The 15,098-nt window shown below is 37.0% G+C and overlaps 1 protein-coding gene across 8 annotated transcripts in view; it reads right to left on the bottom strand.

Annotated features, from left to right (window-relative positions):
• Positions 1-1,017: 1,017 nt before the first annotated feature.
• The window catches only part of EYA4 (EYA transcriptional coactivator and phosphatase 4), a 143,045-nt gene continuing 128,964 nt past the window's right edge, over positions 1,018-15,098 (bottom strand). For 5 of the 8 annotated variants that reach the window (XM_063390043.1, XM_063390048.1, XM_063390046.1 and 2 more), the window contains 6 exons: positions 12,374-12,432; positions 12,108-12,268; positions 9,901-10,015; positions 8,053-8,174; positions 6,651-6,751; positions 1,018-5,046 (listed from right to left, as the gene is read on the bottom strand). In XM_063390043.1, the coding sequence (XP_063246113.1) occupies positions 4,966-5,046; positions 6,651-6,751; positions 8,053-8,174; positions 9,901-10,015; positions 12,108-12,268; positions 12,374-12,432 (639 nt within the window). In that variant the 3' untranslated portion in view covers positions 1,018-4,965. Of the gene's footprint in view, positions 5,047-6,650; positions 6,752-6,790; positions 6,892-8,052; positions 8,175-9,900; positions 10,016-12,107; positions 12,269-12,373; positions 12,433-15,098 lie in introns of all 8 variants that reach the window. The other 3 variants (XM_063390044.1, XM_063390042.1, XM_063390047.1) reach the window with 1 other exon arrangement.

The following is a 15,098-nucleotide window of genomic DNA, read 5'->3' as shown; positions in this document are numbered from 1 at the left end:
GAATTCACCTATAAATGTTCTCAGTATGATATTTTTGCTTTAGTCGATCACTGTGAACTAAAGATCACATTTAGAGCACTGAGTTTTTCAGCTATGAGAAATGAAGTTAATGTTGTGCTATCACCCATTTTCTGACCACCTTTTATCTCGCTCTTCTGGAATGTTACTCAACGGTTCTTCTCTGGAGTCACATGAAACCCATTTGGGAGACACACTGTAAAACTGTTTACTATGGGTTTGTCTGCTCAGTAGAAGAGATTTCTTTGTATTTTGTCCACTTGATTTTTGGTAAATCTTCCTTTTTGTTCCTAAAACTGAGAAGGCAGCAGATGTACATACAGAACAGCTGTGTTTGTGAGGGACATGCTTTAATGTAACCCCTTGCAAAGAAATCCACTACTTATAAGCTGCTTCTTGTGGCTGAATCACTGTGGCTACCAAGGCTCTGCCACTTGCCTCGTAGTTCCCAAAATCATAATGTCACGTCTAAGTGTGCTGGAAATTCTGTGATCCCACTCTGCCCTCTGCTAGCAGACTGTGGAGGGACTGCCTCCTCCAAACGAAATTCAGTACCTCAGTAATGAAATTAAGTACTGCTCCCAAAAAATTTAGAGTTTCATGAGGGTGACCTTCAACTGGAAAGGCAACTTGCTCCTCAGTAGCCCAGTCCTGAACAACCCATGGCCGAAAAGTATTAGCATAAGTGAGTGAACTGGCATGGGGATTTAAAGGCCTACACTGTGTGTCTACATCATCAAAGTGGGGTTTTTTTCTGTGTTTTGTCTCAAGGACACTGCAAAAAAGCTGCTAATTGTCTCTCAGGCTGCATCTGGAGGAAGGCACAGTTCACAGGTGAGCCAGAGTCTACCAGACCACATATATGGGCTCAGGGCTTCTCCAGGCATGAGTGGCAGGGGCAGCATAGACGTCAGAGTCCCAGCTCACACACGGCTCCTGTAAGAGACACTGCATCTTTCACACAAACCAAACAACTTACAACATTGTATAGTGCAGAAAATTACACTTCCAAGTGTATTTATTGAGAATAGTAAAGATGTACATAATTTTACAAGCTTTTAATTTACATTTATCTTAAATTAAGTAGGCCCTAATAAACTATAATCTGCTAATACATGACAGAGACCCTTGGCTTCAAATTTCCAAAATGCTGCTATTGCTGGGATTTTGGCTAATGTCACTTCAGCTCCTCTTCAGAGATACTAAATACCATATTCATTTACAGCATATTCCTGCTGTCAATCCTATATAGCAGAGATGACTTTTGAACTGAAACCCTGGATCTGGATACAACTTCACTGCTAAAACCTCGTCTTCCTATTGTGGGTCAAGTCTATATATTCCATAAACTCTGCAGTTCTGATGGGATGTAAGATTTCATTTGCCCCAAGATGAAGAGTGCTTGTATAGAGGCCTTTGATTTGGCCTCATCTCCCTTGTCAATGCTTACACTGGAACGTGCTCTGCATCTGCTTCAGAGCATGCAAACACTGCTGCTCACACTGGATTCAAATGGGAACAGATCTGGGAGCTAGCTGCTACATATATCTTTGTGCACAATCTCCACAGGCATCTAAAAATAAGCATAATTTTTAGGTTTTATCTGCCCTCTTTTACTGAACTGCACAGAGTTATGTCTAAGATACTATCCCATGACTGTAATCACTCAACATTTGTATTTTGCAAGCTGATCACTCAAATGCCTAATGAATGTTCAGGTTCTGTACTGAGAACTGCTAGAGTATCAGCAAAAGGCATTTTATTCTGTATTTTATTTGCCCAAACTATGGGCAAATGGGACCTTGTGCTCAATCTTGGTTGTTGAGGAGAGGCTGAAGGGAAGGTAGTTTCTGATTAATATGATTCTGAATTAAAATGCACTCAATGTCAAAGTGACCAACCTTCAGTTTAATCTTCTTAGGCCCACCTGGAACAATCTGGTGTGATTGTCACTGCCTTGGTTATTTTCTCCTCTGTATTGCTCATGCAGGAAAATATATCAGACTAATTGCTCTCTACAAGACAGGCATGTACTACACAATTTTATTTAAAGATATATAGCAATTTTTGCTTAGCAATAGAGTATTCATGCTCTGCAATTTTTTTTTAGAGTTTCGGTATTGCGAAGCCTTTTTGAGCTACATCCTTGAATTTTCTTTGGATGCATGTTTGTGTGGATTATTGTTTTACCAATTAACTTCTGCTATGGTAGCACACAGAACCCTGTCATGCTCTGTAAAACTTCCCTCCTTTTGCCTCCATCTCCTCTCTAGAAGTCCATATATTAATTGAGCCATATCTGCCACAGAAAGCTAAGCACAACTCCAATGAAGTCACTGCAAACCTTTAATAAGAACCAACGGCTGCTGCTGGGCTACTTTTTGTTCTTACAACTGATTAGGAAAGGAACACTGAAAAGCTGAACAAATAACTTGAGAAATAACATTACTTCATGCATTTAAATAACACTATGACATGTCAAAAAGAAAGGAAAAAAAAAAAAAAAGAGGAAAGAGAAAAAAGCTAGTTAACCATACAATTTTTTTGTTTTATCATGTCTTTTACATTGAGATTTTTATGTAATTCTGGAACTTGAGAAGGGCTTCAAAGTTCTTTCCCATTCTAGTAGAAACACTTTTTTCCCACCTGAAAAAACTACAAAAGGCTATACTACAGATTTTTATGACATGTATTTCCAGGTACTGAAAATACAGAGAAGGTAAAGAAGGCATAATTTTTTGCATTTTGGACACACAAATCTATCACCCAAATATCTACCTAGTCTACAGTGATTTCATATGTGGTGAGTCTCATGTGATGGCTTTAAACTGCCCAGTGATAAAATATTGTTTGTTTGTTGTGTGGTGACTTGTATATCCAATTCCAACACAGCAAAGAAATCCATTTCTATGAATTTATTGAGGAGTTTCACCTTGGACTTGTAGCAGCTCCAGGCTTTCACCTACCAAGTAACTTTATTAAAACCTCAACAAAGTTTAAATGAACTAAGTTACTATTTAGTAACTATGGCATATGGTGGCTTAAGAGCACAAAGAGGGAAGATTTTCATCTCAGTGCTGACAACTGTGCTTGTGCAGACATCCTGGAGTTTGCCTTTAACATCTTCTCTTGCAAATATCTCTTCATGCAGTCAACACACATGCAGTCTCAGGTGTCTCCACATACAGTGTTAAAAATTTTAAAAGAAGTTTCCATCCTCTGCCATGAGAGATGAACCACTTGCTGTTGTTTCAGAGTGCTCAGGCTGCACATGGAACACTAAGGGCCCTGTGTGCAATATGGAACTTGCTTATTTTCCATAGCTGAAAGGTACCATGTTCAAAATTTGCAAGATAATTATAGTTCTATGGACCATAACTTTAAATAGAAATTATGGAAGTTAGGGTGATATATTTCTCAATGTTTCTTTATGCAAATCACCTCCTTATCCTCTCCTCAGATGCCTGACATGCATTGAAATTTCTGATTCAAAACCATTTAGGTTTGTCCCTGTGTAATTTTGTTGAGCAATCAAAAATGGATGAGAAAAATCATGCTGACCCAAAACAAAATACACGAAAATATGGAACAAATGGAAAAGCTATCAAAATGCTCTTTTCTTTACCAAAGTGGACTATTCTCCTGAAACAGCCAGTGTCATCAAGCCAGCAATTTCAGCAGCTTGTGCTGATCCTGAATATGCTAAATGTAGCATTATTTCCACATCTGACTGATGAGAGGTTCTTTAGTAAATTTTCATTCCTAATGAACTTGTGTTTTATTCCCCATCTGGGATTAACTCCACATTTTCACCTGCTAGTAGAGCCACCTGAACACTCTGTCTGCTGGGTGGAACTCTATTCTTACACACAGCAGATGCACTCATTGTATGGCTTTCAGTGGACTCGGCAATCAATGAATATGGCTCTTAGTTCTCTTGCTGGAGAATCAAGAAATGATGCTGAAGGTGTTCAACACTATTTCTTCTTTTACTTTTCCAGGTAGCGGTCCCCAGTATCAACCTCCCAATATATTCTTAACTTTTGTCAAAAAATCAGTGGAATTATTCAGAATCCAAATAAAAACACAAACTTTCCTTTATTATTTTTTCTCACTGCAACAAATACTTAAATTCTTTGGTGCAGCCCTGTTCTTTGATTTCTTTGAATTTCAAATTTGGTCATGTCAAAAATTATCACAAAGGTTTTTTTGTTTATCTACATAGTTTTTAACCAAAATTACATTATAACACACGAACACAGTCTTCTCTTTAAGGCACAACACATCATATGCACATTCTGTTTGCCAAACTTATAAAAGAGACAATATTATATAACCCTTTCCCTCCCCTGCCCCCCCTCCAAAAAAAAAACAAAAGAAAGAAAAATTGCATCCACTTCCAAAATCAGCTGCTAATAAAGTCACAGTAAATTATTTTCATCAATAATTTACACAAATTACAGGTCTAGACAGGATTATCATTATACAGTCTGAGTGCATTCCAATTCAGATTTTTTGGGTTAGGTAGGCTAAAGTCTGGTTCAAACCTCAGTGCTGAGAATATATCCCATTTTGAGGAATGTTGTTGAACACCACCTTGTTGGCTGGAAAATGCGTTTTGGTGCTTTGCCAGTTCGAGTCCTTTGTTCACTCCTGTCAGGGCTCACTTGGTGTGTACCAGCAACCTCCACAGTTTTAATTCATTTAAAAATGTTGCATATATAAGACCATAGAGCTTTCTTACGTAGCACTAATGTTTTAACTTCATTCAGCAATCTGAATTCTTCAATTTGGAATTTTTAATTCCAAATATTTCTTCCCTTCTTAAGACAATTCATATGTGTAAAGCCAGAGGCATTGAATCACACATAAAAATTCAGTGTACTTGAAATATATATATATGTATATATATATATATATAAAAGGATCACCAGCTTTAGAACATAGTTACAAATACTCTAGTTCCAGTGCTTGATGGAGAGCCAAGAGGTCCGAATGACTGGATATCCTCCAGAAAGGCATGTTGTGCTGTGTTTGTTAGAGGAGGGAAAAGGTCAGGACAGATGAACACCGTGACACGGGGCGGCATATGACACACAAGGATAGTTAGAGATTATCAGCACCTATTTTACACCACTGTGGTTTTGGATTGATTTTTGCTATTCAAGAACTGACAAAAATCAGACCAAAATAGATCTCAGCTCAGTAGCTCAACTGAAGTTAAAATAATTAGATGATAGCCTTCCTTAATAGTTTCTTTGGAAAATGCCTGTTAGTAAGAGCTACTTGCTTATTGCTAGCATGCAAGCCCATACAAAAGAGCATTAATAGGAAATCCTTTGATGCTCTACTTATTTCACTGAGAAATACTGAATCATCATTTAAACAACTGTAAGACTTCCATGAAAAAATGCTTCGCACTCAACACTTCAGAACAGAGCTGAATTACATATTTTCTCCATCCAGGCGGAAAAAGAAATCTCTTTGGATAAGAAAATAACATATTTCTAGTTTAAGAAAAGATAATTTGTGTTGCAGAAGGCATCAGTGTCTGTGAGAGATGCAGGTATATGCCCTATTCTCCTTCAATAATTCATCAGAACATCAGAAAAAAACCCCCATAATTCCATGTTGTGTTTAGATTTATTTGAAATGTGCTATATTCATCCATCTCTCTGAATTCTACATCTATCCATGCAATATAGCCAATGTTAAGGAAAAAGCATGCCCAACCAGAAAGCACACAATCCAACCACCACAGTTTAGCAAAAATTAGAAAGGACCCATCACCAGTACTGTACCTATATTAAGGAACCATTTGGAATGAGCATTTTGGTTTTTTCCATTTTGTTTTCACTCCATCTACAATGCTAAGAGAGTGTTTTATTTTGCTACTCCTAGCACAACAGTCCTGTACAGACATTGTGAGGCAAAAAAATTCAATTTCTGCACACTTCCAGGGGTTATACTGGGAAGCATGGCACAAATTACTAATTTGATCTGTTTCTGAACATTATAAACTTTTCTGCTGAAATTAGACTTGAATTATCATAATGAGGAAAGTAGGAAACAGTTCTTTTTTGGAAACACAGATTTGGTGCACGATCTCTACATTGTGTTCTTTTTTCTTTAGCAGATATGTCCTTCTTGAAGCAAATTATATTTTTATCATATTCCCACCAGTAAACTATGGATCTTCATCTTTTTTAGCAAAAAAAATTGCACAGTCCTTTAGATGTCTTCCACATTCACTGTAACACTTCTCTTGAAACATTCCCAATTTCAGCATTTTAAGAAAAACACCACCCAAGCATCATATCATAACTTTTAAAATCTCTTTTGTTTATCTTTTAATTTGCTTGAAGTTTGTCAAACATTTTTGCTGCATTATTTTTCCAGCTGTTTTAAAATAATTTTTGTGTTTTATTTTTTTTCTTTCCAAAGTGAAGTGAAGCAAATGCTAGAATCCAAATGGTTCATTTTACTCTAAGTGTTGATCTCATTATGCTCTTGTTGGCTTGCATCTGTGGACTGAAATTATTTGTCATTTTGTTCAACAGTGACAGAAATGCAAACAGGAAGGCTTGCATTAGTAGCTATGTATCACACCAACATTTCAGAAGACAGGTTACCTTTTTTGCTGCCTGTTCTTCTTCTACACCATCCCCAATTACAACATATACTACTTTTCTGCCAAACCTTTGCATTATTCGTTCAAAGCAACTTTCTTTTCCTGGAAGATAAACGAGATAAGAGTTCAGAGTGAAGTTACCTGATTAGCTGCATGTTCCTCATCTCGGCCATCTCCAATCACAACATAAGTTATGTTAGTGCCAAATCTGGACACTATACGCTCAAAACAGCTCTCTTTGCCTGAAAAACAATGCACTATTTATTCAAGCTATCAAGTGAGTGATGGTGAAGCCTTACAGAGGATTTTTGCAGTGGTAAGACATTGCTACTACTACTTTTAAGAAGTTCCCAGCCTTGGGATTTAGAGCTAAATCTGGTAAGAAGCAATAGATTCCCTTTGTGACACTAAGATGTTTCAGGTAAAAACTAGATCTCTTAATCATTACAGAAAATCCACTAAGATAAAGCAATTAGCAGCACTGTAAAAGTGAATGGGCTAGTGAATGAAAAATTGAATTTAAATATTTACTTAATGATTGTAAATATATTCTTACAAGGAAAGTAGATATTTTAATTCTAATGTATCTGCAACGATAAGTGGTGTAGTAATGAAAAAACTTAATTAAATGACAGCTGAGAAAATAGTTTTGCCTGACACTGCTAGACTATGCACCGCATTTTCCCTTGTGAAAATAATTTAGGAAACATATTGCAATGCTTTTGTCAATGAAGTGACACATTCCAAGCTATAAAGGTTGTCATAGGTATGGAAATGAAGCATTCCTGAATTGATGATGGGCAAAATCTGCATAATTATCGGTGATTGTATGGGGCAGCACATTTCACAGGAATGACAGCTCCTCTTGATTTACAGTTTTGGATGCAATTTCCAGAAACCATACATCTCTAAATCATAATGCACAAAAGGCACACAGTTGTGAACAGAATGGGGAAATGCCCTTTTGTTATTCAGCAACACAAGTTCTGTAAGTAACAGCTGTCATTCCCACAACTGACATACGAACCCTCAGGAAAAGGTTTGTGAAGCTGTGGCCTGGCTTGAATCGAGCTGAAGGTCAGAGCAGAACTTAACAGAATTTCTGCTCAGATCTGAATTCACAAAAAAACTTATCTTCATTCTTTTCTGCAAGTTTTTTGTTTTCTGCACCATACTGAGGAGTTTCTGAGGCTTTTAATCTGCATCTCTATTCATTTAGGCATCGTTGAAAATAAGGCGAATTTGCAATTCTTTGACATAAACACATCTGAACACATGCAGTGCCTAAATCTTATAACCAAAACTGCTAAGTGTCAGAGGAGTGTTTTGGAATACATCCATTACTGGAAAAAAAAAATAGTAATGCAGTGTAGTCAGAATGGATGAAAGAATAATTTTCTTACCTATTTTGGTTGCACTGTATATATTTTCAATAGGAAAAGCTCCTCCTAAACTGTATAGTAGAACTTTTGCAAGTGCTGGGATAAGCTGGGTTGTTGTTACCAACACGTTTACACAATTACTCCTAAAATGAGAGAAACAGTTTAAGTTTAGATAGTTTTAAAACAGTACCCAGATGTTGGTGAGGTGAACCAGCTGTGGAGAGCATATTAAGGATCTCTCACCATTTACCTTCGTTCACACAGTATAGCTGCTGAGCACTACCATTTACAGAAAATTTACATAAAACCCCAGGTGATAATTCTTTAAAAATACGTAGGCCTGATTTGCAGGAAACATTCCACACTGGTTTATAAGAACCAGGTCTTTGAAGATGGGTCTAGTAAAATACAGATATATAAGACTACCAACAACCTTGAAAACAAGGTATTTGAATGCTTTGAAAGCACAATTGTCATGCTGGCAATTAATTGTCAGTATCTACCAGCAAAATAAGAGTTAAGAGAATGAAAAACCATAATTTGTTACTGTTTTATCTATCTTTTATCTACTCTTTTATCTACACATTTCTCCACAATGGCATCGCTTTCTTCATGTTTCAAGAGTAAGAATATCGATCATATTAATACACTAGCATTGAATGGTGAGGATGAAAACTTGAACAGAGGCCAGAGAATTCAGAGCTGAGCTACTTTAGGCACTCACATGCTGGAACATGAGCATGGCCATGATGTGGGCATGGAGCTGAATGTAAATACTTGTGAGTTTTCCTTCTGGTATTTCCACAAATTCCAAGGAAGACCCTAGGCTGCTATTTTCACCTTTACATATCTCAATTTCCTGTTAATAACATATCAGTAAGTTTAGCTGACTCACAGATAGCTAAAGGTAGCTAATAGTTGTACAGTTCTTTGAAGACATGACAAAAGACTATTTAACAATCCTGAGTGAAAGAAAACAGTTTTCCAGACTCATCTACCAATGCTTAACTGGCCTCCATTACCAATAGTCTCTCTGAAGACTAACAGTTCAGAAAGAAATGCAGAGCTAAACACAACAGCTTACACAAATTTGTTATTTTTTTCTCCTGAAATGCTTCACACATTGTTAAATAAACAATTAAGAGATAAGCATATTGCAAAAGTTGTTATGCTGAAATTAAGGTTTTTGTGTCTTTCCAAGTTTGTTTCCACTTAACACTGATTCTCTTCCCAGACATGTTTAGAAAGCAAGATAACTTAATGGTCTTTTTTGTGGTTTAAACCCAGGTTTTTTTAGGATTTCTGATAAGATACGTATTACATGGCTTTCTAAGTATCAGGAGGGTTCATAGTTGTATTGTTTCAGAGGAACAATACATTTTATGTCTCAATATTGGGAACTCAGACTTTTAACTCACTTAGAAGAGATTTTTGCTCTTCTAAAAACTTAAGACTTGTACTAAGATATACTGGTTTGCTTGGAAGGACAGAAGAAAAATGCCCTTATGTTCTGGTATCTATACAGTGTTTAGGTAGCACTGTGAATAGGCACAAACATTGAAGCACAGAACAGAGAGCTGTGGAGTTCAGAGGATGCTGTCCACAAGGCAATAAATTAAAAGCGGTCTCAGAATTCTAAAATATGCTTTCAATGTACACATATTTGAGAAGACATTTCATACTATCTTTAGTAAATGCTGGAATCAGGATAAATGAAACAATTTTCCACTTTTCCTGTGTCCTATTCTAAAGTCATAGTAGGCCTGTTCTGTTCTTTAAAGGCACTAATTTATTGTAATCTAAAATGTACAAAAATATCCATTACAAGTCTGGAAACTTTTTTTATGTAAAGCAGGCTCAGATACATACCTTGTGCTGATAATTGATAATGATTTAAGTGCATTTGTTAGCCAGGAGTCTGTCAGAGCTTCAATCTCTGCTCTTAATTGCAACCATGCATCTCTTTTAGCAGGACCCAGGAGACCTTTTATGTAAGAAAAGTGAGAAAAATAGAATTAAATTGTGTATGAGATAGAGTTTATGGTCATTGTTTCTATTTTAAATTCCACTACAACTTGAAAAAAATATCAAAGAGAAAATCTATTTTCTTCAACAATCAGGAAATCTTAGGTTTTATTTTTACTTCACTATATCAAGGAATGTCAAAAGTATTTCAAATAATAATAATTAGTTGAATTTCTTTATATATCTCAGGCTGCATTTCAAAGTATTCCTTTCAGAAACACATATTTTTTAAACCAGCTCCTCCCACATATTTATTCTCAAATTATCAGAGGCAGTGACAAGGAGATCCTTGTCACTGGGGATCACAGGTGAAGATGGTCACAAAGGAAGATACTTTAGAACAGAGTGGCCTTTGCAGTACCTGCTTATGTTTAAAACTGCCCTGCTTATGACTCTGCATATAGGGTAAACCTCAGTTACACATATGGAAATATATTTGTTTTCTGATGGCTTGCTCTTCCTGTCCTGTTGTAGTTGGTTCCTTTCACAGCATTTACAGCCTGAAATGGCTGCACATCTTCTCATATTTCAGTCCTTGAAAGTTAGCCCTCAAAATCTCTTTTTGAGTATAAATTGTCAGACATTTAAAAATACCCAGCCTGTTGAATGTTGAGACACGCATTTGTTGGAACCAAGGTATTTTAAATGTAGATTTGGTCATGGAAGAGTAGGGAAATAGGCTTCCTGACCTTTAGTACCCCTCTTCTCTTTCCCACTCTATGTTCCCAACAAGTGATGATGACTGTCTTCAAAAATCAGAAGTGAAATAACCTAAAAATATATGGATTAATCTTGCCTTCTGATACTTTCTAGCAGCTCTTTTGAAATAAACAGATACATATGAGCTAAGATTATTAAAAAGGCTAGGATGTGGTGGACAAATGAAGACACTTGCCCATTAAGGACGGCTTATATTTCACATGCAGAATATGTGGGAGACAATAAAAACCTTAATCCAGTGCATCACCTGTCTGCACTCTTTTTGCAATGTTTTGTTCCTCTCAGTGTGTTTCCTTGTGCTGTGCTCTTGGACTTGTTCTCTTATCAGCATTAAAGGTTTTATGAAATGCAGCCGCTTTAGAATCTTAGGTGCATCAGGAGATATAACAAAACCCAGTAAGCTTTTGGTTAACATTGTTTCAAGAATTATTAATATATAAAAACTCTATTCACAACACCAATGAAGAACAAAGTAGGGTAAGTGAAAGTCAGCCCCCTACTACCACCCTTTGGTCCTATTGCTTCATCCTGTGCTAAGGAGAGACTGAACTACTAAGAGTGAAAATCCGTGACTGTAGCAATTACTGAAGACTTCTAAGTATTCCCTGTCCTCACAGTTTATTATTGAGGGGGTCAGCTGACACATCTCCCTCCTCAGAAGAAGGCTGGCTGTCTCTGCAAGTCACACAGGGCGCTCCAGAACAGATTCTTTTGGTTCTTGACTGCCTGCAATCTGCTGGTGCAGACACAAGAGGGTCCACGAATTAGAACAGTAACAGCAAAGTTCTGGTCCCAAATGAGATTTGGACTTATTGGAGATAAAACTGTGTAAGCTACAGAGACAACAAACGGGGCTATTGGCATGGCAGTGATAGAACTTTCTTGCATCCACTGGTGAAAACAGACTAGCAGGTACCCAGCAGAAAGTTTAGGCGACAGCGTTGTTACCAACCAGATCATGAAAACGTAGGATGGAAATGGCCATCCACAACCAATTTGTCCTGTGAAACTATACAGTATCTTTCCTAGAACGACAGAATATCTGATGTAGCATTAAGTGGTTCAACAAGTCAGTAAGGTAAAACTAGCTGGATCTGAAGGAGGAAAATGGGCTCTGTGGAAGCTGAATGGAAGCTTGCTTCGTTTTCCCAACTGCATTTCTCCTGCTCAACAGCATGTGGCTTTGCCTTTACAGTCAGTAGCTTTCAACAGCCCATGGTTCAGCCACATCACTCTCCATTCCCTCTGTGTCTCCTTCCCTGGGTGGCAGCTTATCACCATGCAGCTTAGACTGATCAGCATTCAAAGTTGTTTTTGACCATTGAACTCACCTCCTATGTTGTTCTTGTAAGTATTATACAACTCTTTTACTCTTCTGTAACGGAAAGCCAGCTTCCTCATCCAGTCAACCCCTCCTCTTACACCTGTTGGCAGACAAAGGTTTGCACTACTTGCAGCTGCATGGAAGCCATCAGTTGCAAAACTGTAGGTACTGCAAACACCCAAAATATAGTAAAAATAAATACAATGTATTCCTGTAAATGCTCAAATTATTTCATCTTAAAAAAGAAAGAAAGAAAAAAAGTCTATATCTTACCTTAGGTCTTGTCCATTATCATCAGAAGAAACATCATCTATATGAACTTGATCGCATTCCTGTCAGAAAGAAAAGAAAAGCAAACCCAAATGACAAATTTGTCTTATAAGAGAGAGCAATCACCATTCCTGGGATCTGGGTTTAGTGGCGAGCACGGTGAGCTGGGCTAATGGTTGGACTAGGTGATATGAGAGGTATTTTCCAACCTGAATGACTCTGTGCTCACCACAGCCTTAGTACCGATAAGAAATGACCGGTGCAGGCCACTGGCTGCACCAGAAGATGGCAGCCTGTGCACAGCCACAGCTCCTTACTGCCACCAACATCTTTAAAATAGTATAACCTTCAACTCCTACACAGTCTAAATCACTAGTCAAAACAGACCTTTAGGAAAGCAATATGCAATTTTGGTGTGATTTTAGGGAGGAAAATTATTTTAATTGTAAAGCCACAAAAATTGTAAGTCTGATTCACAGTCTACCTAGTATACTAATATTTGAAAATCACATAAACCTTATTTTCCCACTCCCTAAAAGCAACTGATGGTAAACCTCAACAGGTGTAAAACTTATGTTAACTAGTTTGGACATTTATCAGGTTCTTGTATTAATTTATGTAAGTGTCTTTGGCTGGAAAATCACATATAATCAGCAATCCTACAGAACTTGATTATTTCCTGGCTTTGGAAGGGGTAGAAGCAACTCAAGGGAACTGAGGTACATTGGAAAAATAAATTCCCCTCCAAGATGGTTTTATATTTGGACAGCTATCAAATATCCTTATCTACACATTGGTTACAGCACAAAGACAAGAAATTCTGGTGAAAACAAAAGTAAATAAGTCAAACCATCCTGCATCATATAATTGTTTTCTGTAGTTGCTTGAACTAACATCTTAACCCAAAGACACACCTAAAATTCAGTGTCAGCACTTAATTCAGGCGCTCTGTGACATGCAGGGGTGTGTCGCTCTAAGTTTCCAATTTTTGTCTCATAACAGTGGTAAATTGTACAGATAAAGGATAAATCTGAACAGAGGAGTGATTTCCAAATGTGTAAGCCACAAGTTCCTAGAGTGTGAATTTAGGGAATTATCATTCCATCTTTCTGCTTTGTTTGCTTTGCAATGAACAAAAGCTTAAGGGAGTTTTACTCGCATGAACTAAGTTGTTTAAAAAAATAGGCAATTTTGTATAAAACAAATATATAGAATTTAATTTTCAAATACATAATTTCATTGCATCATACAAGCAATTATAATTTAAAATATTGGGTCAAAGCTAAAAGAATTGCCAAACTCTGCTCACATGGCTTAATCCATTAAGACAGGATAACAGAACTGTGTTCAAGGAACAGAAATGAAGCATTCTTCCCCTCATTGGAGAAATAAAATTTTTTAGTTCTGTCAGAGGAGATTATCTTGAGCTGTAGAATACTTTAGAGAAGCTACTTTTGGATGTAAACAGCAGATGAAGAGAGAAAATAAAGGGAAAGTGGCAGCTGGAATAAAAGATTAATTTCTTTATCCTTATCCATTATTTACCAGTCCAGAAAAAAATGCAACTATGCTTCACCCAGTGTAGGACAGGAACTCAAAAATTAGACAAAAATCTCCACTGAAAAAAATTCCGACTCTATATTTTTTTTCAATGTCTGGGCAATACATGGCTTCCTAATCACCTTCACAGATTTCCCTGGAACTGGTAAAAGTGTTAAGTTTAAAAGTTTAAAAATTATTCCTGTGGATATGAAGGTGTACTAATTAAATGGACAGCACATAAAAGCCTTGATGGAAAAGGATTGTCTGCTGCTGTTTGGATTTTGTTAAGCCTTTCAGCTACATTGTTCCAGCCTTGAAAATTCTAGGAAACTGTTTTTCTGATAATTGCATTATTAAGTTAAATATGAGTGGGCAGCAAAGGCTCAGCTGTTTAACGTTCTTTGTCTCACAGTTTGTTCATAGTGATTCTCTGGCTGACTCCAGGAACAGCATGAGGGGACCTTGCAGTTTTCTGATTACTCATCCCCTTGTCCCCCCAAGAAGCTTGTTAACACATGAGTTAACATATGTGTTATATAGGAAATCAAACCCAACAGCACTCTCCAGGTTCCTCCTTTTCCCCCTTCCTCTTCTCCTCTGGATCTACGAGTCACCTCCTCTCTATATGCTGGCAATAAGCATTTTCTGACCAACAAATAAGCTCATGTGAGCATCACTCCTTGTTTTCTCTTACTTTGTTTTCTTGTCCACTTATCTACTTTAACTAAAATGTTTACCTTTTACAAATTCACTTATATGGGTGGAAAAACTTGCCATAAAAAGAAAAAAAAAAAAAAGAAAAAGCAGGCAGTTTGAGCAGATTTGAGATAGTTCTCTCCTTTTCTCAAAAGAAACAGGAAACTGGTGGCAAACACTATATCTGAGTTTGCTTTTAAGTGATGCCAAACAGTTATGGGGAAAAAAAGGAAAGAAAGCAAGCTCTCTGTCAATTTAAATATTAAGGTAAAATACTTTTCACATCAGCTACAGCACTGGTTAAGCTCAAGTCAGAGTGGCTGTCAGTGCAACGTCAAAACTAAGAAGCATAAAAATACATTTCCTATTAGAGCAAATACAGGAAAGGAATCTAGGTATATTATCTAGCTTTTGCTTGAAACAATACTAATTTAAATTATATCTGAGTGCAGTCAATTGTTTGCAGCAATTTTTAGGGCCTGAAAATTTG

This window comes from Prinia subflava, chromosome 2 (assembly GCF_021018805.1).
Source record: "Prinia subflava isolate CZ2003 ecotype Zambia chromosome 2, Cam_Psub_1.2, whole genome shotgun sequence".
Classification (NCBI taxonomy): domain Eukaryota; kingdom Metazoa; phylum Chordata; class Aves; order Passeriformes; family Cisticolidae; genus Prinia; species Prinia subflava.
Note: the sequence above shows the minus strand (reverse complement) of the source record. Positions and strands in the feature narration are given on the sequence as shown.